The 27,470-nt window shown below is 35.7% G+C and overlaps 1 protein-coding gene across 1 annotated transcript; it reads left to right on the forward strand.

The window, feature by feature from the left end:
* Positions 1-26,620, forward strand: GPHR (Golgi pH regulator). Its single transcript, XM_089634619.1, has 9 exons — positions 1-139; positions 8,150-8,313; positions 11,042-11,148; positions 12,407-12,510; positions 13,793-13,914; positions 18,828-19,027; positions 20,858-21,039; positions 23,102-23,287; positions 24,714-26,620. Exons 1-9 carry the CDS (start codon positions 98-100, stop codon positions 24,957-24,959), a joined length of 1,353 nt encoding a protein of 450 aa, XP_089490745.1. The 5' UTR covers positions 1-97; the 3' UTR covers positions 24,960-26,620.
* Positions 26,621-27,470: the final 850 nt, after the last annotated feature.

A 27,470-nucleotide genomic window follows, 5' to 3' on the forward strand; every position in this document is an offset into this window, starting at 1 on the left:
ACACCGGTAAACGTCAGATTGACATTTCCCACGTACTCCTACTAAACAAGCTAAAACTATATTATTTTTATACGAAAAGTGAATTAAACAATGTACGATGGGGTTTTTGGAAGATACCTTAATAATTCTAATATCTCAGGTAAATAATTTCACCCCAACCTTATTGAATTTAAAGTTAAATTCGAATTTCAACGAGTCGATTGTACACCTGTTGTTAATTAATCTCCGCAAGTGCACAAACTAAAAAATAGGCATATCGCGTATGCAGTGTTTTTTGTAATTCTAATAATATCATCTTCTGTTTTATCACATTCTAATTTTCTGACGTTGTGATGTAATTAAAACTGATTTGAAACTCATATATTTTTTGCATACAAACATTACCTTTATTAGGTTTTTATGGTATGATATATGAATCTAGGTGGAATAAATGCATTTGAAAAGTCACAGGGTAAATATTTCCCCAACCGCCGCACTTTTAATAGTCACGGATTATGGAAATTACACCTCGTTTCAACATAATTACTACAAGAAAGAATCTTCTGTTTTATCACATTCTAATTTTCTGACGTCGTAATGTAATTAAAACTTATTTGAAACTCATATATTTTTTGCATACAAACATTACCTTTATTAGGTTTTTATGGTATAATATATGACTCTAGGTGGAATAAATGCATTGGAGAAGTCACAGGGTAAATATTTCCCCAACCGCCGCACTTTTAATAGTCACGGATTATGGAAATTACACCTCGTTTCAACATAATTACTACAAGAAAGAACTATGTGTATCAGGATATATGGTAAAAGGGTATTTTTATGGTATTTTCCTTAGGGCCTCTTTGTGTAGAGCTAAATGAAACAAATGTAATCTCTTACCAATCATCATAAACATATTATGGCAGACAACCATTTCAAGATGCATCATATCATTATACTAAATTAGTAGGTGTCACGTTTTTCTTTCATTTTTAATATGTAGTACAATAAAAAAGTGAAGAAATTTAGTTGTGCTAACTACTGTCTTTCGAAGTAGATGACTACATTTTATCATTTAAAATGTCAAATATTAAAGAGCGATCGACTTCACCGCTTGACTTCACTGATTGAGCGATTGATTTCGTTACCCGGCACAATTTTCCGGTATTTACCAGACTAAAATGAACAAATTGTTAACAATATAACATATTATACGAGAGCATATTATATACCTATATACACAGTGTCCGGAAACTCGTAATACAAGCGGAAAACTAGTGAATCTACATCAAATAGAGAGCCTAAAATATATTCTTTTTCGATCGAAACATTTTGACTTTTTTAACTTTTTTTTTCAGCATCCAAAAGGGTTAAAAAACCTTTTGGAGCCAGATTTATGCTTCAACACATTTTTAAAGACATGTTAACCCCCTAGTAACTGATTTTTTAAAATTCGACATAAAGAATACCAACTTCAGGCTAGATTTACTGGAAAACGAAAGCTCTCATCAAAAAAGTTACACGTCAAATGTGATATAGGTTCACCAGTTTCCCGCTTGTAGTTTCCGGACACCGTGTACAAAAGCAATTTTCTTTAAAAGTTTTTTGTCTGTTTCCAAACACCATTTAAACTTAATTAATTTAATTTAAAAATACATATGAAGATCTAAAAATAAATTTATGTCAAAAACATTAATGCGGTCATTTACTTCATATAATAATCTATTTGTAATTGTTTTGTTTTGATTATTTTTCATTTCTTTGTTTCCCAAAGGTCGTGTAACTACACATAATTTAAAAAATATAAAGATTAATAAACAGTTCTGTAAAAAGTTAACCGTTAGGTTGGTAGGTAGGTACCTATTGTTATATGTTATAAGCTTCATTATTCGCGTAGGTAAAGACAAGAATTTCTAACTCGCACACCGAAAAAGCACTCGGCCTAACAAATGTGAATTTTCTTCAAACTATGTAGCAACCATCGTAAATACTGTGAATGACTCACTTCAAAAGTCATATTTTCAGCCCTCGTGATAAGTACATACTTAACAAGAATTTTACACGCAAAAAGAGAATTTGATAGAACTAATTAACTGCTTCTGCCTTTTTAGATATTGAAATGATTGTGAATCGGTAGTCTTCTTTTTGACAGATTTCTAAAACGTTTTGATGTCATTTTTCAAAGATATAAGTGATAATACACGGATCATATAGTATGGCTTCCATCACCGAGGGCTCGACTCCCGGAACGACAAAAAAAATACATCAACGAAAAAACCGTGAAATGTGTTGAAATTTGGTGACAAACTAAGTATTTATTTAATCATTTATAATAACAGATATCATGATGCTAAAAAAAGACAGTAATTCTAAGGATGTGTGTATTATCTATATATTTTAAATGAATAATATTATATTGTATCATTATTAATGCGATAAAGTTGAAGTTGTAAGTCAGTTTTTTGTATGTACATTAATTACGAAAAAAAATAGGCAGAGTGATTATTACCCAGTCTATGTACCCACATAGGCTGTGCAATGAGTTTATGGATGTCACTGATATTTTCGTTCTAAATCTAGACACATTCAAATCCAAAGTAGTTCAGCACTTTTAACTTCATGTAAATAACGGTTCCCTGATGTTTCATCAAACTGAAAATTCAACATACCTTTATAAAAGTGATATAGAGTCAGTAAAAGTGATGAAACAAAAACTAGGTTCAATAGTAACTTATGTAACCTAATTTTTGTTTCATCACTTTTCATGCCTTTATATCACTTTTTGGAGGTGTGTTGAATTGTCATTTTGATGACATACCCAGTCACCGTAAATAACGAGTAGGTAATCATAATTTAGGCACAATATGCTTAATTATTCACAATACATATCTTATATAACTTCTTTTTTTTTTGCACTTACCTATATAAATTTCAAGAGATTCTTAAAGTGTGATATGTAGTAAATAAGTAATTTTACTTATTAGTGCCAGGAGTGTTTAGAGAGTGATTTGAATGGTAGAAGAAGTTAGGGACGCCGAGGAATACTTACCGTGATATATCTCTGCACCGGAATGAGATACGTAGACGAAATAAGGTTGTGGTATATAGTGGTGGATGGTGGAAGAAGTCGGAGGCACCCGAGAAAGACACTGGCAATAGCGAAGCATTGCGGAATCCACTAGTAAATAAGTAATTTTACTTATTAGTGCCAGGAGTGTTTAGAGAGTGATTTGAATGGTAGAAGAAGTTAGGGACGCCGAGGAATACTTACCGTGATATATCTCTGCACCGGAATGAGATACGTAGACGAAATAAGGTTGTGGTATATAGTGGTGGATGGTGGAAGAAGTCGGAGGCACCCGAGAAAGACACTGGCAATAGCGAAGCATTGCGGAATCCACTAGTAAATAAGTAATTTTACTTATTAGTGCCAGGAGTGTTTAGAGAGTGATTTGAATGGTAGAAGAAGTTAGGGACGCCGAGGAATACTTACCGTGATATATCTCTGCACCGGAATGAGATACGTAGACGAAATAAGGTTGTGGTATATAGTGGTGGATGGTGGAAGAAGTCGGAGGCACCCGAGAAAGACACTGGCAATAGCGAAGCATTGCGGAATCCACTAGTAAATAAGTAATTTTACTTATTAGTGCCAGGAGTGTTTAGAGAGTGATTTGAATGGTAGAAGAAGTTAGGGACGCCGAGGAATACTTACCGTGATATATCTCTGCACCGGAATGAGATACGTAGACGAAATAAGGTTGTGGTATATAGTGGTGGATGGTGGAAGAAGTCGGAGGCACCCGAGAAAGACACTGGCAATAGCGAAGCATTGCGGAATCCACTAGTAAATAAGTAATTTTACTTATTAGTGCCAGGAGTGTTTAGAGAGTGATTTGAATGGTAGAAGAAGTTAGGGACGCCGAGGAATACTTACCGTGATATATCTCTGCACCGGAATGAGATACGTAGACGAAATAAGGTTGTGGTATATAGTGGTGGATGGTGGAAGAAGTCGGAGGCACCCGAGAAAGACACTGGCAATAGCGAAGCATTGCGGAATCCACTAGTAAATAAGTAATTTTACTTATTAGTGCCAGGAGTGTTTAGAGAGTGATTTGAATGGTAGAAGAAGTTAGGGACGCCGAGGAATACTTACCGTGATATATCTCTGCACCGGAATGAGATACGTAGACGAAATAAGGTTGTGGTATATAGTGGTGGATGGTGGAAGAAGTCGGAGGCACCCGAGAAAGACACTGGCAATAGCGAAGCATTGCGGAATCCACTAGTAAATAAGTAATTTTACTTATTAGTGCCAGGAGTGTTTAGAGAGTGATTTGAATGGTAGAAGAAGTTAGGGACGCCGAGGAATACTTACCGTGATATATCTCTGCACCGGAATGAGATACGTAGACGAAATAAGGTTGTGGTATATAGTGGTGGATGGTGGAAGAAGTCGGAGGCACCCGAGAAAGACACTGGCAATAGCGAAGCATTGCGGAATCCACTAGTAAATAAGTAATTTTACTTATTAGTGCCAGGAGTGTTTAGAGAGTGATTTGAATGGTAGAAGAAGTTAGGGACGCCGAGGAATACTTACCGTGATATATCTCTGCACCGGAATGAGATACGTAGACGAAATAAGGTTGTGGTATATAGTGGTGGATGGTGGAAGAAGTCGGAGGCACCCGAGAAAGACACTGGCAATAGCGAAGCATTGCGGAATCCACTAGTAAATAAGTAATTTTACTTATTAGTGCCAGGAGTGTTTAGAGAGTGATTTGAATGGTAGAAGAAGTTAGGGACGCCGAGGAATACTTACCGTGATATATCTCTGCACCGGAATGAGATACGTAGACGAAATAAGGTTGTGGTATATAGTGGTGGATGGTGGAAGAAGTCGGAGGCACCCGAGAAAGACACTGGCAATAGCGAAGCATTGCGGAATCCACTAGTAAATAAGTAATTTTACTTATTAGTGCCAGGAGTGTTTAGAGAGTGATTTGAATGGTAGAAGAAGTTAGGGACGCCGAGGAATACTTACCGTGATATATCTCTGCACCGGAATGAGATACGTAGACGAAATAAGGTTGTGGTATTTAGTGGTGGATGGTGGAAGAAGTCGGAGGCACCCGAGAAAGACACTGGCAATAGCGAAGCATTGCGGAATCCACTAGTAAATAAGTAATTTTACTTATTAGTGCCAGGAGTGTTTAGAGAGTGATTTGAATGGTAGAAGAAGTTAGGGACGCCGAGGAATACTTACCGTGATATATCTCTGCACCGGAATGAGATACGTAGACGAAATAAGGTTGTGGTATTTAGTGGTGGATGGTGGAAGAAGTCGGAGGCACCCGAGAAAGACACTGGCAATAGCGAAGCATTGCGGAATCCACTAGTAAATAAGTAATTTTACTTATTAGTGCCAGGAGTGTTTAGAGAGTGATTTGAATGGTAGAAGAAGTTAGGGACGCCGAGGAATACTTACCGTGATATATCTCTGCACCGGAATGAGATACGTAGACGAAATAAGGTTGTGGTATATAGTGGTGGATGGTGGAAGAAGTCGGAGGCACCCGAGAAAGACACTGGCAATAGCGAAGCATTGCGGAATCCACTAGTAAATAAGTAATTTTACTTATTAGTGCCAGGAGTGTTTAGAGAGTGATTTGAATGGTAGAAGAAGTTAGGGACGCCGAGGAATACTTACCGTGATATATCTCTGCACCGGAATGAGATACGTAGACGAAATAAGGTTGTGGTATATAGTGGTGGATGGTGGAAGAAGTCGGAGGCACCCGAGAAAGACACTGGCAATAGCGAAGCATTGCGGAATCCACTAGTAAATAAGTAATTTTACTTATTAGTGCCAGGAGTGTTTAGAGAGTGATTTGAATGGTAGAAGAAGTTAGGGACGCCGAGGAATACTTACCGTGATATATCTCTGCACCGGAATGAGATACGTAGACGAAATAAGGTTGTGGTATTTAGTGGTGGATGGTGGAAGAAGTCGGAGGCACCCGAGAAAGACACTGGCAATAGCGAAGCATTGCGGAATCCACTAGTAAATAAGTAATTTTACTTATTAGTGCCAGGAGTGTTTAGAGAGTGATTTGAATGGTAGAAGAAGTTAGGGACGCCGAGGAATACTTACCGTGATATATCTCTGCACCGGAATGAGATACGTAGACGAAATAAGGTTGTGGTATTTAGTGGTGGATGGTGGAAGAAGTCGGAGGCACCCGAGAAAGACACTGGCAATAGCGAAGCATTGCGGAATCCACTAGTAAATAAGTAATTTTACTTATTAGTGCCAGGAGTGTTTAGAGAGTGATTTGAATGGTAGAAGAAGTTAGGGACGCCGAGGAATACTTACCGTGATATATCTCTGCACCGGAATGAGATACGTAGACGAAATAAGGTTGTGGTATATAGTGGTGGATGGTGGAAGAAGTCGGAGGCACCCGAGAAAGACACTGGCAATAGCGAAGCATTGCGGAATCCACTAGTAAATAAGTAATTTTACTTATTAGTGCCAGGAGTGTTTAGAGAGTGATTTGAATGGTAGAAGAAGTTAGGGACGCCGAGGAATACTTACCGTGATATATCTCTGCACCGGAATGAGATACGTAGACGAAATAAGGTTGTGGTATATAGTGGTGGATGGTGGAAGAAGTCGGAGGCACCCGAGAAAGACACTGGCAATAGCGAAGCATTGCGGAATCCACTAGTAAATAAGTAATTTTACTTATTAGTGCCAGGAGTGTTTAGAGAGTGATTTGAATGGTAGAAGAAGTTAGGGACGCCGAGGAATACTTACCGTGATATATCTCTGCACCGGAATGAGATACGTAGACGAAATAAGGTTGTGGTATTTAGTGGTGGATGGTGGAAGAAGTCGGAGGCACCCGAGAAAGACACTGGCAATAGCGAAGCATTGCGGAATCCACTAGTAAATAAGTAATTTTACTTATTAGTGCCAGGAGTGTTTAGAGAGTGATTTGAATGGTAGAAGAAGTTAGGGACGCCGAGGAATACTTACCGTGATATATCTCTGCACCGGAATGAGATACGTAGACGAAATAAGGTTGTGGTATTTAGTGGTGGATGGTGGAAGAAGTCGGAGGCACCCGAGAAAGACACTGGCAATAGCGAAGCATTGCGGAATCCACTAGTAAATAAGTAATTTTACTTATTAGTGCCAGGAGTGTTTAGAGAGTGATTTGAATGGTAGAAGAAGTTAGGGACGCCGAGGAATACTTACCGTGATATATCTCTGCACCGGAATGAGATACGTAGACGAAATAAGGTTGTGGTATTTAGTGGTGGATGGTGGAAGAAGTCGGAGGCACCCGAGAAAGACACTGGCAATAGCGAAGCATTGCGGAATCCACTAGTAAATAAGTAATTTTACTTATTAGTGCCAGGAGTGTTTAGAGAGTGATTTGAATGGTAGAAGAAGTTAGGGACGCCGAGGAATACTTACCGTGATATATCTCTGCACCGGAATGAGATACGTAGACGAAATAAGGTTGTGGTATATAGTGGTGGATGGTGGAAGAAGTCGGAGGCACCCGAGAAAGACACTGGCAATAGCGAAGCATTGCGGAATCCACTAGTAAATAAGTAATTTTACTTATTAGTGCCAGGAGTGTTTAGAGAGTGATTTGAATGGTAGAAGAAGTTAGGGACGCCGAGGAATACTTACCGTGATATATCTCTGCACCGGAATGAGATACGTAGACGAAATAAGGTTGTGGTATATAGTGGTGGATGGTGGAAGAAGTCGGAGGCACCCGAGAAAGACACTGGCAATAGCGAAGCATTGCGGAATCCACTAGTAAATAAGTAATTTTACTTATTAGTGCCAGGAGTGTTTAGAGAGTGATTTGAATGGTAGAAGAAGTTAGGGACGCCGAGGAATACTTACCGTGATATATCTCTGCACCGGAATGAGATACGTAGACGAAATAAGGTTGTGGTATTTAGTGGTGGATGGTGGAAGAAGTCGGAGGCACCCGAGAAAGACACTGGCAATAGCGAAGCATTGCGGAATCCACTAGTAAATAAGTAATTTTGAAAAATTCCTGGGGCTGTCGACACGATAGGTCGCCGACCTGAACAGGACAAAGGGAAGAAGGCGTACTTATTTTTACCTTTATTCCAGATATTCTTCTTCATGGGTGGCTGGGTGTTCTTTGTAAAGCAGCTGTTCCGGGACTACGAAGTCCACCACTCGCTGGTGCAGCTCATCTTCTCCGTCACCTTCGCCCTCAGCTGCACCATGTTTGAACTGATCATCTTCGAAATCATTGGTTACCTCGATAGCAGGTGTGTCAGAATTTTTATCAATTACAAAACACTACAAGTCAGAAGGGTATAGCTCAGTGATGTCCATGTGGGGGTGATATCGCACTCCTGGGGGTGTTGGTAAGATCCAGGCGGTGGTGGGCTCAAGGACAAATGGGGAGTGGTTAACGGCTACAAGGGGGCGGTGAAGGGCTGAAATGGTGGTCAGAGTAATTACAAAAAAATACATTTTCTTAATGAATTCAAATAAGTCGTTGGTACACCATTGCAAGAATCTTGCATATTATGAATGATTCGTGATTAGGCGTTATTGATCCATTAATAACATTTTTGTTATTTTATAATGTTGTTTCAAAATTTTTTTATTAGAAAACAAAATTTACAATACAGGTTACAAATAATTTCAGAATGTTAAAAATCCACGCACTTCCTTCATTGTAAGTGGAAAATGTGGCTTGTGCCAATGATGGAGGACTAAATTAGTAGAGGATCGAACTTGTAACGCCCGAGTGGGAACCGATAACTTCCACGCTACCAACCGGTTGGTCGTGATGTTTCAAAAAATGTAATTGTCACTTAAATTTTTTTTCGTCTGCAACGCTTTTCCGTAAGTATTTTTATACGTTTTTTAATGGTCAGAGGGGGGGAATATTGAAGAAGAATATACTTGGGAAGTGGGGAGTGAGCCAGATAAGGTTGGGAACCTCTCGCATAGCTTATAGGTACTTCCTATTTCTTACAGCTAACCAGTAAGTAATGTACAGTGACCCGTAAGGCGTAGTGACATTTGTTTAAAAGGAATGTTTTAGTGACGATTTAAATTGAAGTATATCGTGCATTTGTTTAATGTTGCGTAAAAAGTTATTACGTACTTTAATAGCCATGCAGAAATAGTTCAAGCAATGACCGTAGAATAACTTAACAGTTACTTCAACCAAATGAGTACTGTATTAACAGCAAATAAGATTAGTGGAAAAAATGCATTCTGAAATGAGTAAATTCGCAAAGGAGTCCCGGAAATGGACCACTTCTGGTGTCATTTTTGGGAACAAAATAACCAATGTGTTACCTAACTAAAACTAACTGTAACAGTTGATGTCTAATTAGTTATGAAAAGAATTGCGTTCTGCCAATTTTTTGTATTGGGTGAAGTACCTGGCAAACGACCTAAAAGGTCACCTGCAGAAGTCATAAAATAACTGAAATGAAATATATATATTTTTTATTTTATTTTTTTTTATAGTGAATACCTCACAAGAGTCCCAACTGCTCCCGTCTGGAGCCAGTGAGACTATGGCATCCCCAATTGGGGGATGTTGTGAGGCTGAAGGTAAGTGGGGAAGGGAAAGAGGAAGGTGGGGAAGTACCTGGCTATTCAGATCTAGTCACTAAACACGGCTAAAGCCATTTGGAGCAACGTTTCAATTCTGAATGGTGGTCTTACACCAGGGCGATACTGGTAGTATCTTCCACTCTGGAACGTGCCGCAAATATACTATATATTATTTTAATTAATTAATTGTGAAGTAACACAAATTAATCAAATAAAATTTATTTGCGCACGCCGGGTTCGAACCCGCGACCTTCAGAATGGCAGTCCAATGCGTTACCGCTGGACTATGCCGGCCGTCATATGTCATATGTCACAATTTAAGTATAAATTCCCTCTTTACGAATATATCATTATGCAAACCTAATTTTGAGGAGAACCCTGTTGAATAATAATATGAAATTTGCTTCTTATTGTTAAAAAATTCAAAATTATTACATACTAGCTGTACCCCACCACGCGTTGCCGTGGCTCAGACTGTCTGTGCAGAGAGAGAAACAATAGCCAGTGTTGCTTTTACATCCAACAGATGACGCTGTTTTTACTTGTCACAGGTGACGTCTATATAATATAGGTATATAAAAACATATGCGTGTTCGAATGCAACATTGTGTCAAAATTTCAAAGCAATTATAGTCCAAGTGATGACCGTAAAAATCCCATCCCATAGGCCACATGAACCAAATTAGTACTGGGCTTTAACCCCAAATAAGATTAGTTAAAAAAACGCATTCATCCAGATTTCGGCCCGGGAGGAGTCTTGGAAAGCGACGACTTCCGGTGTCATTTTTGGGATGAAAATATCCAACGTGCCACATTACCAAAACTAACGGCAAAAGTTGATTGCAAATTTGTTATGAAAAAAAAAATCATTCGGCCAACTTTTGTGTGGGGAGAAGTACCTAACAAATGACATTGTAGGTATCCTCCAGATGCGGCAAAATATCTCATCGGCCACACAAATGAAATCGATGTCAGAATTTAGATAAAAATTCCCTGTTTACGAATATGTCGTTCGGCCGAAATTCGCCGAGGAGAACCTTGTGATCTACGCGATTATTCGAGCGAAAAATACTTTTCTTCTAGCGAAATTTTTAAAATACCCGCGTAGACCACAAGGTTCTCCTTAATACAATATACATATTATTATAATGATGTTGTAATTTTTTATTTTACATTTCATTATATTTACAAGAAGGTTCGGCAAAATTAGTTTTTTTTTTTAATAATTACCAATAACAATAATTGCCAAAGTTACCCCTAAAATCATGACAAAGAGACTTCTCTGATCGCTAATATTGTCTTTAATGATTAAATATTACAATTTAAATTTTTTTCTCATTTTATTTACTATTTTTTAATTTTTTTTTACTGAAGGTATTCCAAAAATAAAAATATTCTTTTCTTGTTTATTTTCAGTTCACGCTACTTCCATTGGAACCTCGGCCTGTACCTGATGCTATTTATGGTCATAGCGGTCATCCCCTTTTACATTGGATACTTCTGCATCAGCAACATCAGATTTGGTTGGTACTGCCATGTACAAAAATCGGAAAATCACTATCTGCTCCCCCATCACTCTTCGAAGAGTTAGACTGAGAGAAAAAGCATAATTTTGATAGTTTCTGTTTTTCTCACTTGCAACACTGCCACCAACTACCACCTGCACACTTTTTACTATTATTATGGTATATATACAGAAGAGTGGGACGCGGTTAATATGCACTTTGCATCAGTTAGATAATAATGAGAAGTAAGTATGTAGAAGGAAATGGAAAGTAATACATTTTAATAGTGTCTGTGATTACTAGTATAAATATTCTCACTAGGTATTTAATATTCTTGAGTATGGGAGTCTCCAACAATGCTTGATTCGTTCGAGATTACAAGAAGTTTATTATCGTAATAATTACAATAAAAGTCTTACTGGACACATGTCCGCTCTCTTTGAGTCTGTAAGTTATTTTGCTGGAGCAGGGCCGGACCTGAACGAAACGGCACCGGGCGCGAGTAAAGTTTAGACGCCCCTTGTCAAAACCACCACAAACTTGACACCTGGGCAGGTGATCACTGTCATCAATATTATTCGGATGATTTGTACATTTGTGTAACTCTAAAAATAATCTCGAGGGCGATGTGTTAAGACTGTTAGGTTTTACCAACGCCTTGGCCCTTTGCTCCAACCGCGCCCGCATAGTGCCGGCCCTGTGCTGGAGCCAAGAAATACAAATGAGCTCACGGCCTAACAATCGGCCACCCTTCGAGTGCAGTAGGTACCGTTCGGGACCGACGGTGCAAGCACTGCCATCTATGAATAACTCTCAAAACTATCTTAACTAGATATTAATAATTGTACCAAATAAAAAACACTATAAATAGCTATTTTGTTAAAATTAAAATCGATTTTTCATTTGACGTGATTTATTGATGTGAATGTTTTTGGGTTAGCTTTTTTTATTTTGTCATTTAACCCAAAATATGAACCTATAATTCTAAAATATGTTCTTAGTTCGGGTTGAATTAAGAAATTTTATATTAATATTTTGATATTATTATGTCAAAATATGGCACGAAGAAAATTATCAGCTTTTTAAAAAAAATTACCGAATAGTAGTAATAGTCTAGTAGATATTGTTACATTTTTTGGCGGTCATGAGTCCAGGGAATTCCTGCATTTTCAGGAATACCCCGGGGGTCAAACATGGGTCCTCATATGTGATATGTAATTCTTTTGGCCGTGAAAATCTTTAATTCGGCTAAAATTGTCCTTTGTTATGATTCCAGTGAAACCTAACTTCATAAGGCCAATGACTCTGCTGGTGTGGTTCATCTATCTATACTTCTTTTGGAAAATTGGTGACCCTTTTCCGATACTCAGCCCAAAACAGGTGATTACTATTTTTAAATACGTCTATTAGAAATACACCTTTGTTTTCTTGAATGAATGAATGAAGCACAATCTTGGAACTTGAAATTGACCCACAACCTGACATTTGATCGAACTGAATAGACGCGTTCTTGATGACAGTGCATTCTATCAATTTGGTGGCAATTACGCATACACATGCGGTCAAATACATAAATTGGATGACATTATAGCATTTAAAGTACAAAATAAAACCTACAAAGTCAGTCCGACCCAATTGGGGTTTGACTCAGTTGTTAGCGCGTTTGACACCAGTCTCTGGGGAGGAAAGTTCAATCCTCAGTTAAACCAAAACATTTTAAATACATCTATTAATAAAAATGGTTAATTTTTATTTACTGGTTGATTTTTTAGTAATTATTTTTAATGTGAGTACACCATAAGAGTCCAAACTGCCTCCGACCGACCAGAGCCAGTGGAACTATGGCATCCCCAGTTTGAAAGTGTTGCGAGGCTGATGGAGATGGGGAGAGGAAGGTTGAAAAAAACCTGGCTAATCTGATCTGGTCACCAAACACGGCTAAAGCCATTTCTGGTCTTTCATAACAGTATCTACCAATCGTTCGTTGGTCAGAGCAAACATTTTTAGTTTATTAACCTGTTAACCGGGGAATTTCGTTTTGAATTATGCAGCATATAACGGGCGCCAACTCCTTCACTAGGACATATCAGTACGTCACGCCCGGAGGACATAATTTCATATTATTATTTTTTTTCATTTATGCATTATAAAAATGAAAACATTGAATTAAAAAACTACAAATTCTACAAACAATTATAAAGATTACAAAAAAATATAAAAAAGGTTTTAATTACAGAACAATAAACAAAAGCACACAGATAAAAGAAAAACATTGAGTTTAAAAAATTAAAATATGTAAAAATTTAAAACTCAATTTCCGTGTGATATGCTCGGAAATATACGTCCCGCCCGTTCCAGGGCGCAACATATATTTCAAGGACGTATTCATATGTCCTACCCGTACCCGATACTGTTTAAGTTTGACTTATTTATACGTCCCGCCGGGTTAACATGTTAATTAAAAAAAAAAATTCTTCGATTTCCTGGATTTCATAAAAAAACAAGTCTACAGCTTGACACACCTTTACAGTTGCTAATTTTCTTGATTGTTTCATTTGTTATTTCCCACTTTAGCCCTCTGTAAAGTTAATGTTGTCAAGCTGTAATTGTTATTTTATTTTTCTTGTATGTTGTTTAATATTTAGTTATCTATGCTTTTCAGGGTATATTGTCTATGGAGCAAGGAGTGTCTCGTGTGGGTGTGATTGGGGTCACTGTGATGGCGATTCTCTCTGGGTTTGGTGCCGTCAACTACCCATATACGTCTATGACCATATTTATAAGGTGGGAAATATATTATAAACATATCTTTTTGATAGACCGGTCGGTGGCTGAGTTGAGATCGCGTTTGGGTCCCATCAAGGCGTAGTGTGTTCAATTCCTCGGCTGGCTAATTTCTCCATCACAACACAAGCAACATTTTCCTTTTACTGTGAGGTAGTAGGAGATTTTCAACAATTTTTAGGTTATTTGTAACCTGGGAACGTTTGTCTTAAAAATTATGTATTGTAAAAATATAACCTTAAAAATGCTCCTAGCATACTAACATAATTTTTATTCACTTGGTAAGTAAAAAATGTATGTTAATATTATTCTAGCTTGTCGTTTCGTCACTTGCAACTTTCGATAGCCATGAAATGCAACTTTACGCAGATTTTGTGGCTGATTTCGTTTTGGACCATGTTCCTCATAACAATTCCAAAATTTCAGACATTTAGTTCCATAGAGCCTGAAAAAATGACTTTTAAAGTTCGAACCCAAGTCTGATATTAGTGCCCATAAAAATGATGATTTTTCCAGAAATGCAACTTTATGCAGATTTCGTGACTTATTTCGTTTTGGACCATGATTCTTAACACGATTCCAAATTTTCAGCCCGTTTGGTACAATAGAGCCTGAAAGTATGGCTTTTAAATTTCGAACCCAAGTTTGAAATTAGTGCCCACAGTAATGATGATTTTTCCATAAATGCAACTTTACGCAGATTTTGTGGCTAATTTGGTTTTGGACCATGATTTTTATAAAGATTTCAAAATTTCGGCCTATTTGGTACACAATCGCAAATTTCGTGGCTAGTGTCATAATTTTTCATTTCCAAAAGTCATAGTTCTGTACTTATTTACAGGAAAGCCACACATGACTTTTTTATTGTAAACTAGCTATACCCTGCCACTCGTTGCTGTGGCTTGGTGTGTCTGTGCAGATAGAGAAACAATGAAAGCGCGTGATGCATTTACCTCCAACAGAGTGCGCTGTTTTGTAAAAAAACTTGTTTTTACCTGTCACAGATGATATATGAGTCGTATAGTTCCTATCTATGATAAGTCCACTATTTTCCAAAAATGAACTAATGATGCAGTTTTACTCTAGCGGCTCTTTAGCACACTAATCAAATATCAATGAGTTCAAAACGGCCGTAAAGTCCTACGAAAAGTGGATTTAAAAATCGCAATGAGTTCCAAACAACGATAAATCCACGGAGCAGTATGTTCCAAAAGCCGATAAGTCCACCGCTCGTGTAGGCAGCCAATGAGCGAGAAAGATTTCGTCCAGGCAGCCAATGGGTGGGAAGTATTTTTCAAATTCTAACATGGCCGCTGAAGCAGTTGTTTTGTAAAAGTGTCTGCCTTTTTATACGTTTTTACAGCTAAATAATGTCCGATCTAACCACAAATGTTGTTCAAGTGGCGGGTAATACATCTAGAAAGCGAGTCATCATCAAGGAATCTTGGAAAAAACACGTGGATAGCCGAAATAGGTCCTTAAAAATCTCCTATTTTGAGTGGAATCATTCATTGAGAGTCGGTCATTACTGGGTGATCCCAAAACTTCGCTCAGTTGTTTTTAATAATTTTTAAGTTTGTATTTATTGTTTTCAAGTTTAATTTTTATAACAGTTTTTTATTATTATTTCTAATAATAAGTAAGGTACACAATACTATTAACAAATTAACAAAAGTTTTTATTTTATTTGTTTATTTCTTGTAATAAGTAAGGTACATAATATTATTGGCAAATTAACCAAAGTTTTTTTAATAAAAATAATACACTTGTTTTGTTTAAAACCACGAGTTTTTATTAAGAATTAATAATTGAAAATCCTCGATTTTTGTGTAAAAAATATCTGTTTTTGAATTTATCGAGATGAACACAAAAAAATATTATCATCATAAAATTGCTACATTTCTTTGATCATTTTAATAATACATATTGTTCTATAATTTAGTTTATTCGCACAATAGCTTTTGAATTTATTGTGATAAATACAGAAAAATTGTAATCACAACAAATTTGCATTTCCTTTTTTATAATATTGTTGTGTTTTGTTCTATAATTTAGTTGATTGGCACAATAGTTTTTGAATATTTTGTGATAAATACAGAAAAATCGTAATCATAAAATATCTGCATTTACTTTTTTATAATAATATTATGTTTCGTTCTATAAATTGGTTTTGTTTAATTCTTAAATATTGCAATAATTTTTTACTTTTGTTTAGAGTACAAAAAATATTTTGTTTATTTTTTTAGGAAAACAATAAAAAAATTATTTTTAGGTTTTCTTTTTGTAAACACATATTCTAATCCATCGTATTTTTTTGTAAAAAACTTATGAAAAAAAAAATCGAAAAAAAAAATTACGCAAGTACTATTTATTTATTTTATAGTATTTTATTTTATTTTTCTTCTATGCACTTTTCTTAACTAACTTTTGTTAAAAAAAAATAATTATTCAAATTTTTTGCTGGCCCTATACTTGTCATTCACATGTCAACGGTGTTGAGAAACAAACACCGATAAGTACAGGCTGGTGAGTTCCTATATACGATTAATTTGACAGTTACTTTCAAATGCCGATAAGTCCATCATTATTTACGTAATTACTCCTAAACTATTAAGAAATTCATGGTTTTATTTTATTATTTACATCCATAGTTTGACAACAAAGCCCACTTAATAAATAATTCTCTTGTTTTTATTTAAAAAAACCTTGTAATTAAAAAATATCAATTTGCCAACATTTCACGAAAGTGGACTTATCGTAGATAGGAACTATACGACTCATATATATAATATAGGTATATAAAAACACATGCGTATTTGAATGCATTGTAGTGTCAAAATTTCAAAGCAATCGGTGAAGAAAGTTCAGAGATTTGAAATTTTGACAAACAAACACTTATTTCGCTGGAAAATATAATAAAACTTAAGAGTGGGTTATAGGGCATAATGGTGATTTGCTGGAAAACAGCTCCCTAAAACGGCTTAATACTACCTTTCGTATGTCATTCTCAGACTTCATATTTTTTTATACCAATTAATGGACTATTATTTTTCAGTCTGCCTATTTTTTTTTGTAGTTGTTGTAGGCATTCGACTATAAAAAATAAAAACATTGATACACCATACAACCCACTTTTAAAACTTCGATCCATGATTATCGCATTAAAAACGCTTTTACACAATATTTTTAATTTAAAATATGTATATAATACACACATCTGTAGAAGTACGGCCTCTTATTATCGTTATGATATCTGTGGATATTAACAATTAAATAAATACTTCATCTTGCACCAAATTTTCAAGACATTTCACAGTATTTTACTTATTACGGGTGAGAAGCCCCCGTGAACGGTACTGAAGCTATCGCTCCCTGTTTCACGGCGTATATATTTCGAAAATGCCATCAAAATGTTTCATTAATGGGTCTAAAAGTAGAATACCGACTCACTTGAAGCATTGCAATAATCTAATGAAGCTACAAAAACAGTAATTACTCACAAATTCTCTTTTTTCATGTAAATTTGACGTATTGTATTTTTTCAAGTGTCATATTTTAAAACTCAACATTTAATATGCGTTCCTTTTCCTAACGGTTAGCACTAACGTCATGTTGTTTACTGGCGGCATCTTTATGCAAGTGTGTGTGAGAGAATTCATTGTCTTTACGCGCTCTGACCAAGTGGGAGAGTGAACGTTTTATCATAGGGCACGTTTGGTAATTGAACCAAAAATTACCAATATTATTTTTCTCTTTGTAGATCAATATTATGATTTATCCATGGCAGCCGGAAAAAATACTCCAAACAAGGTATGCTTCAAGTAACGAATAAATGAAAAAAGATTATTGTTTAGTTGTACTAAATAACACAGAATAATTTAACAAATATATAAATAAAAAAATAAAATTTCTTTCATTTCTCGAGGTCAATTTATTAATGATGGTATTAATATGTATAGATATTCTATCAAATATAAAATTAAGAAATTTACCAAATAAATCCACCTTCGATTTTCTCGAAAACGAAAGCTCAAATAAAAAAAGTCATAACCCAAAATTGACAATAAATGAATAACTGCTTTGATAATTTTATAGAGAAACTGACCAGGACGCGATTTTCGTAAATTTACTCAACATGTGAGAACTTTGGGCGGTTGGTTCGATTCAAGACCTCTGTGCGTTACCTCAGAATGATTACAACCCAAGGGCTTATAACTTGTAAACATAAAGAAATATAAACCTTAATGTTGCAGGTTTCAAAACTATCCGTTTTTAGCTTATGACCTATAAAGGGTTTTACCGTTTATACCACGAGTTTCCGAACACCGTGTAAAACAAACTATATGTATCGGAAATGTTCCTCAACACTAATGACAACAGCAAGTGAATGATGAAACATTTATAAAAAATGTCAAATTAAATGCTTTACCAAAATAGTAGGTTCTGCAAATAAGTCATACTTTTTTACTAAGTTGTTTGTTTTACTTAATATTTCACATTCATATTACACGTTCATTGCTTTGCGACAAACGCACGTGTGACGTTATATTTTAACAAGTTCATTAATGTACAACTACCGCCCTCTAGTGACATAAAAATGAAGACATTTTGACAGTTTGCGAAATTTCGCTATCATATAACAAGCGCTTAAGAATATTTTAGTATTTCTTCATTAAAACGTTAGAGAGAAAAGTAAAAAAAAACATTTCTCTGCTCTAGAATAGATATATAAGATTTTTATTAACTATTAAACATTACACATTATCTGGTAAGATGATAAAATTTGCAAAAACTTTATTTAAAAGTTATCATGAAAATTGTGTCAATTGGCGCATAGCAGGCCGCTCAGCATTTTAACTGAAATGCCAAGAAAATAACTTCTGATTGAAACATATGACGATTTATCATTTCAGGCCAGTAACCCAATCCGACGTCCACTCCATCGAGAAGAAGCTATTGCAGACCATGGACATGATGGTGGTGAAGAAAAAGCGGATTGCCGTGAGCCGTGCGCAGACCGCCGGGTCCCGCCAGCCGCAATTAAAGACTTCTGCGCACAGTCTTTGGACACAATTCGTCAGCAGTGTGGGGGGAGGGAATGGCGGTACGGAAAGTAGGTTCATAATCACAACTATTTATTTTTCATGGTATCCTGGACAGTGGGGTCAGTCCCCACTGATATTCCCAAAATCTGCTATAAGGAAAGTCAAAACTTTGTCTACACCAAAATGAATGAATTGTAAATATACAAGTAATTTACATGAAATTTGCAGAAATATAGTATTAAAAATTATTCCTGGTCATTTTCAAGTGACGCTCCACGTTGAAGATATTTTATCATCTGTCTAAATTCTTGACACATCAGTTCCAATTTTGAAAATGACAATTAAAATTATTTTCTGTTAAAATATCATGGTATAGATAGGTGCTTTACTGCTTGTCTGATTTCTTGACAGATCAGTTCCAATTTTGAAAATGACACTTAAATTTAAAATAAAAGTTCTAGAGTTTGAACTGGAGTTACAGACATACTACAGAACTTAATATTTTTTTAAATAATAACTGCGCAGACCCGTGAAAAATCAAAAGTTTTTAAAATTGTAGGATTTGTGAAGGTGTATGTATTTATAAAGAAAATATTTGCCTTAGGATCATTGCTTTCAAAAAGAAAAGTTTACCCGTTGAATGTTAGTAAACCTAAAAAATTAAAACAACTATCCAATGACATTATAAAAATACAAGACACGTTATGTTTATACTAATCGAATGAAAAATGTAGCATCGCTTATAGCCATTATAGGAAAATATAAGTAAACCGGCCGCTAAAGTATGTCCATTGGACCTAGTTCATTGAAACCACGCTTGTTCAATCAGTAGTGTATATTCATCTAAACATCATTTACAATTTATTAATTTAAAGTAATATAAAGTATATTTGCAGCACATTCCGGAGTGGAAATTACTCTAGTATCGCCCTGGTGTAAGATCACCATTCAGATTTTAAATATTGTTTATAGACCAGATCTGAACAGCCTGGTACTTCCCCACCTCCCTCTTCCCCATCTCCTTCCCCTCCCCGCTACCTTCAGCCTCACAACATACCCCAATTGGGGATGCCATAGTCCCACTGGCTCTAGACTCTAGACAGTTGGGAGCAGTTGGGACTCTTGTGCGGTTTCACATAATTTTAAAAACCTATTTTATCGTTTGTCTACTTATTACTACTAATTGTAACCACGTATTATGTATACTTATCATAATGAGTAGTTACAATTTTGAAAATAACAACTTCATTGAATAATGTTGCGAATTACAGAAGAATATTTCACATTAATTACCCATGCACCAACAACAGAAAATAATGTGGAAGTACTGAAGAGATAAATAAAAAAATATAATGTTCAATATTTAACCCTTGACTGGCTACCCACTATTTTAGTCTTATAACTACCTACCCTCGGTCTGTGAGACATCGCTCCCGTGAAAAAATTTATGGCAGTGGGAGATAATTTGAAATAAAACTAATTATTTTAGGGGTTTTAATATTTATTAAAATTGTTTTTGCCATTTACTATTTATTGAAAATGCGATCCATGAACATAGGAATATAAATTAGGAAATTCTCATTACTAATTTTCATAAACTCGATAATTAACTTACATAAACTCACAAAATTCAATAAAAAGTAGTTACTTTTACAAAATTGCAACTAAATTTACTACCCACCTCCGGTCTCTCGGACTGGAGAAGTTTTTTACTTACCAAATTCAAACGCCCATACATGTGTCCTCGACGAGGCATGGCAATGGTGGTGTGGAGAAGTTACATGGACGCACGAAATGTACATATGCGTATCCGCTTAGTTATTCACAAAAATAATATTGCTGGTGTCTCTGAGACTGGGGTAGATAGTTAAGGGTTAATTATATTTTTGACTCGACAGACATCAGCCAGCTCAAATCGGAGATCTCGGCGCTTGAGGAGCTGGCTCGGCAGCTGTTCCTGGAAGCCCACGGAGCCAGGAGTATGATGGAGAGGATCCAGTGGTCCCAGACCCTGCAAGGGAAGTACTTCAACTGCCTCGGATACTTTTTCTCCTTATACTGCTTGTGGAAGATTTTTATTGTAAGTTCAGACGTTTCGCAAATTCACAAATTTTAGAACTGTAATTTTTTTAATTTTATTATTTGTATTAACATAATTGAGCCCTAATGCAGAAAAACAGCGTTGTGTGAAAAAGTGAAGTCAAAAGGTCTCCCTTAACCAGTCTCTTCCGATCTGACCCGTCATCTGACATCTGGTGGGCAAGCGCATCTGCTGCTAAAACCTAGACAAACCTCACCCCATGAAGCCGGGTACCCCTGCTAAGTCACCAAACGTAGCGAACTACTTGGCGTGACATATGGTGGAGTGATGGTTATCCAGTAAATGGTTCCCGGGGCGGCGGTACCCATACCCGCCTCCCTAATTGAGATACATATTGGCAATACCTTTCATTTGACTGTAGTGAGCAGATACACATTTAAAGAATGATATATTTATGTAATAAGGTATTTCAATTAAGAGACAACACGTTTTATGTATTTTAATCAATTTATTAATAAGTTTATTTTTTTAAATTTTTTTATTTAAAATAAACTACTTATGTAGTTTGTCAGCAGGTACATAATGACAACATTTTTGCAATAACATGGTACAATGGTAAAACAGTATGTAGGTATGTATAATGTTGATGATAAATTAACAATAAATGACAAGTTGGTTAAATTACAGAATTGTATAAATATAAATATGTAAGAAGCAGTATAAGCCTTATATAACAAAAACAAGCACAAATGAAATTAATATGAACAAATGAATATAATCAAGTGAATATAATCAACAAGTACTTCTATGGTTTTAATATACATAAGGTAATACAAATTTATAACGATTTTCCATTTCCCTAGAATGTGAATTCCAATTAGGAAAACAAGGTCTTCAGTAGTGCATCAATATAAATCCTCAGTATCTAATAGCCATTTCTTTAGATTATATTTGGCTTTAGCTGTAAAAACGTTTATATTTTTAATTGTCATTGGTAGTTTATTAAATATTCTGGGTACAATAAAGTTTAGGGTTCTTTCACCGTATTTATTGGTACATTTCGGGACCACCAATCCTTCATTTTGGGTAAATCTTGTATTATGTTTATGGAAAACTCTTTCCCTATACAAGGAATCAGACAATATAAGATGTTGACTTACAATATTATAAAACAATAATCCTCTGACAGGTAAAACATTCAGAGACTTGTATATTAATTTAGTGTCGTTTCTGTGTGCATTGGTATATTTATGGATTAACAATTTTGTAAGGGAGTTTTGTAATGTTTGGATATAACTTATATTAGTTTTACAAGAATGTCCCCAAGAAGTGATTCCATAACGGATTGTGGATTCAGCCAGAGATAGGTAGATTAATTTTAAAGTACTTACAGGCACAAAATATTTTATTTTATAAATTCTACCCACAATAGACCGTAGACGTTTACAAACATTAGTAATGTGTACATCCCATTTCATGTGGCAGTCAATAGTAACACCCAAATATACATAATTTTTGACAAAATCAATGGTCTCACATGAACAGGGCTGTGCAACATTTCTGTGTAAGCAGTCAAAAGTATGTGTATATAACGAAGGGATTAAATTGTATCTGGCGTGTGGTGTTCTTATATGCATAATTTTAGTTTTTTTGGCATTTATTATGAGACCCGCGTCATGAGACCATTTTAGGAGAGCAATAAAATCAAGCTGCATAAGGTTAGTATAAAGAATTAGTACAAAGCATTAGTACAAAACATTAGTACAAAGAAAGAAAAAATAATGCGATTTTTCCATAAATTAATTCAATTTCGTTTTACTAACAAAAATTATCATAATATTTGAAAATTAAAAATTCCAGACAAGTTACAACAAATTCACGTTTTCTGTTTGAAGTTGTTTATAAAATGGATTTGTTTATAATTCTCACAATCGTAAACATGAAACCTTAAAATTTACAGAAATAATGATAGCAGTGCTTGTTTGTTCTTAAGAAATACCTATTTTCATTTAATATTTTGTATATATGCTCTATTATAATTCATCTCTTAGTGAGAGAGAACTGTATTTGTAATGTTTAAAATTTTATTTGTTTATTCCAGTCGACGATCAACATAGTTTTTGACCGTGTGGGCAAGAAAGACCCGGTGACGCGCGGCATTGAGATCGCCGTTCATTGGGTAGGCTTCGACATCGACGTGTCCTTCTGGTCGCAACACGTGTCCTTCTTCCTCGTCGGGTGCATTGTGGTCACCAGCATTCGGGGGCTTTTGCTCACTTTCACCAAGGTATGCCTTTTAACTAACTCACTGACCGTCACACCTCCACCCCATAGTGGTAGGCAGAAAGGACGGACCGTCAAACAACTTGGTCTACATACATACTCTTCTGTTATTCTGACTCTTGACTCAAGTATCTGGTTCACTTGATCGTGCGGAGTCTTCCTCAGGTGTCCCCGACTTAATTTACCATTCACATTCACGTCATATATACTCTTCATTCACTCTAAATACCCAAGCTACATAAGAGTCCCTTTCTTAATTTTACTCATTACATTAACCTCGCATTCTTTGCAAATTTCCACATTTCTCACATAATTTTTTTACACACATATAAAAGACAAACATTCGGGGTTACGAATAACCTTAATTGTCGTGACAATTATTTTACAAGCAATAATTGTTCGCCTGAAACACTCATCCGCCGTTGTGCTATGCCCATTTGTGCTATGCATAAAAAATCTTGTCTTAAAAACATTAGTTTACCAAAAAATAATAATTAATATTTGACAAGTTTAAGTATTTCACCTAAAAATGTAGACAATTTGTCTCGACGCCATCTAGTGAGAGAGTTAGCACTTACAATGCCTTTCTCATATAAAATAAAGTTGGTTGTTTTCAGGTGAAAAAATGTAACAAGCAGTAATTGTTGAATGAAACACTAGTATATATTGAATAATTTCGCGGGTAAGAGATAAGCCGCCATAGCTCAGTGGTCAGAGCTGTCGACCGGAAATCGAAGGGACACGGGTTCGAGTCCCGTTGGCGTCATGTATCTTTTATCAGGAGATTTTTCAATGTGGATGAGTGTTTCAGGCGAACAATTATTGCTTGTAAAATAATTGTTACCCTTTGTGCTATGCATAAAAAATCTTGTCTTAAAAACATTAGTTTACCAAAAAATAATAATTAATTGTCGTGATTAATCTTTGGGCTATCACGCCATGTTGCGCTTTGCCTTTCTTTAGCTGACGTTTCTGACTGCATTACTGTGTCCATCATCAGGGCGGATCACTGTAAAATTGTCCAAAATGTTGGCAAAAGAAGGAGGAAACAGAAAATGTCATAATATTCACGGATATTATATATTATACTTTTGGCCGTTAAATTTTCAAATCTTATCTGTAAATTTTTTGTTTTTTACGCAATTAACGGAATTAAATGTACAAATATAGTAATTAAAATATATACTAATTTCGATTGTGCTCCTGTCTGTAACTCCGGTTCAATGAACTCTAAAGCCTTGCTTGTTTGCATTGTTTCGTTTTCAAAATTGTAAGTGTTCGTTTGGAGAATTCAGACAAATACCTACCTATAATATAATGTTTTGAACAGTTTTTGGAAAAATTGGAACTGATTTGTCGTGAATTCAGAGTAATCCATGATTTGTCACGGGCCTGCGAAAGTTATTAATAAAATTTCTCTCTTATTACAGTTTTTCTACAAGATATCCTCTTCCAAATCGTCAAACGTCATAGTGTTGATTCTGGCGCAGATAATGGGGATGTACTTTTGCTCGAGCGTACTGTTAATGCGCATGAACATGCCTGCAGAGTACCGGATCATCATTACGCAGGTGCTAGGTGACCTCCAGTTCAACTTCTATCACCGGTGGTTTGACGTCATCTTCCTTGTCAGTGCTTTGACAAGCATTGTGGTATTGTACTTGACACACAGATAGACTGATTAGTAACTGAGTGAGTCGGGTTCCTAAATACTCTACTAGCTATCTCCATCATTGCACAAGCAACATTTATCCAAGGTAGCAGAAGTTTTTTTGTAATATTGTCATGTTTTTCATAATTATGGAATTACTGAATAGATGAACATCAGGGACAGAATATCGTCACTGACTTAGGACGGGTTGTTTCGGAGAATCTGAACAATTCATCAAATTTCAACGTTCATTTTCAAGTTCTGTGAAAGACTTTTTCAAGTTCTGTTTTTATTTCAGTTTTGTAAAGCAACTAGCCTACAATGATATAAAAACAGAACTTGAATAAGTCTTTCACAGAACCCGAAAATGAACGTTGAAATTTGATGAATTGTTCAAATTCTCCGAAACAACCCGTCCTTAGTAGTTATCTGGCGCTCTGTCTCTCTTACACTTGCCTGACATTGAATATCGTCATTTCATTTGAATTACATAAGGATGATGAAACGCAGTTTTGTATTGGAAATTTAAGGCCAGATTTTGGAACATGAAACACGCCCAAATTGTATTTCTTCTGTTCTTCTTTATGCCATGTGTTCAGTGTTTTTGACTGATTAAACGCCATTTTTCCACAGCGATAGGCAGAGAGGACGGACTGACACACAACTCTGTATCGGAACACACTCCTTGCCTCATTCACATTCATAATTCGTCTCAAATATTCTCTTCTGTTATTCTGACTCTTGACATGACCTGACTCAAGTATTTGATTTGATCATCAATGTCTTTCTCGAGTGTCTCAGACTTACCCTACCATTCACTTTCACGTCATATTGTATTGTTTTGCTCTTATCAATGCACAACAACACCCCTCCTTTGTTTCTACCTATACGGCAAACATATGGCTTTCTTTGCATAGCCGCTTTGATAGTCTATGCAATTTTTTCATAGTTAGAAGACAAGTCGGCACGCAAACAAGCCATATCCCTTTGTTTCCATTACGTGTGGTCTAAACGTATGTGTGGTACAACCATGTATGATCGTGTGAGAAATGTGGATACGCAAGCTGATAAAGAGATACTTAGTTGGTTTGGACATGTATAGCGAATGATGAATGCTATAAGAAGTCGGGGACGCCGAGGAAGCCATAGCACGATCAAGTGAACCAAATTCTTGATTCGGGGCATGTCAAGAGTCAGAATAACAGACGCGTATGTATGAGACAATGTATGAATGTGAATGAAACAAGGAGTGTGTGTCAAGACCGGTCCATCCTATCTGCCTAACCCTGCGGAGAAACGGCGGAATGGTTAGTTAGTGAATTAGTCTAAACTCTTTACTATTGTTAAAGTATATATATTATATACTTGTTAAAGTGAATATCATTCAAAGTTGAAGGATAATTTTACGCATTAGTAGAGTTTGACATACTTATCTCTGCAGGCAATTAAGGCAGTATCGAATAAACCAATTATTTTTTAAATCCGTATATTTTTATCCACAAATCCACGCTAGTGACGCCGCCGACTGCTAAGATAAGGGTGTCAAACTGACCTTGCAGATTCGTGGTTCAGACAGCAATGCTTTCTAAATGACACTATGTAATATAAATAATTATTAGTATTGAACTTGAAAATTATTCTAAGCTAATGAAAATGTGCCTAAGGTTTTTAATTTTAAGTGATTTAATGCTGTAAGGAATATTTTATAAGTCATGTTTTTTGTAAATAAATATTATTATATTCTGTTTTTATTTGATATCTTTATTTGTTTTCATGCCACAAAAGAATCACATTGACTGGGAGTGTTTTTGAAAGAGAAAGGAAAACAGCTAAAAAGCCTGTCTAGATGGTGCGATTCTCGCTGCATTTTACGAGCGAGAAAGAAATATGGTAAGCGTCAATATGCTGCGTTTTCGTACCGTGTTACGCTCGAGTGTGCACTGCTGACCGAGTCATCAGTATTCAACATGGAGGTCGACGAAGCAGTTGTTTTGTGGCTTTTGTACCGTCAATAGAAACAACGTAAACAAAGAGCAAATATTATTGAGTACATCCAATTCTTACTGATAGATACAGCATCTTCGTAATTTTTAATCCAAAATTGATGGAGTGTGAGCCAAAATTCTTCAACTAAGAATGTCGATAAGATCATTTGATGACTTGCTTGAATTAATTGGAGAAGATTTATTCCCATGCGAAAATTACCATTTAAGGGATGTTAGTTATCTCATCAGAAAAACTCGTGATCACACTGAGGTGAGTAGGAAATTTACTTAAATCAAATTCAATAATATAAATAATTAAAAATTAGTAGTTTGAGAATACTTATGAGTTAAATATACTGAGTTTAAGCACCGGAGATGTCCACATTCGTCGACATCTCGTTTGCGGTTTATTCATGAGCGCTTATTTGTATGTGTATATAGTACCTCGCAATTGCGCAAGTCAAAACACGCAAGTCATTTACACAAATTTAATGTACTGTTATTTGGTTTTCGTTTTTTACTTGGCTTGCTGATTGTGGCACGGTTGTGTT

This window comes from Hesperophylax consimilis, chromosome 8 (assembly GCF_061612785.1).
Source record: "Hesperophylax consimilis isolate HC1 chromosome 8, BYU_Hcon_1.0, whole genome shotgun sequence".
NCBI classification, from domain to species: Eukaryota; Metazoa; Arthropoda; class Insecta; order Trichoptera; family Limnephilidae; genus Hesperophylax; species Hesperophylax consimilis.

Excerpts from the sequence above, each read along its gene's own strand:
- GPHR (XM_089634619.1), top strand. The coding sequence starts at position 98 with ATGGGGTTTTTGGAAGATACCTTAATAATTCTAATATCTCAG. Across the intron at positions 11,149-12,406 it reads CATCAGCAACATCAGATTTG|TGAAACCTAACTTCATAAGG; the intron begins GTTGGTACTGCC and ends TTATGATTCCAG. Across the intron at positions 12,511-13,792 it reads CGATACTCAGCCCAAAACAG|GGTATATTGTCTATGGAGCA; the intron begins GTGATTACTATT and ends TATGCTTTTCAG.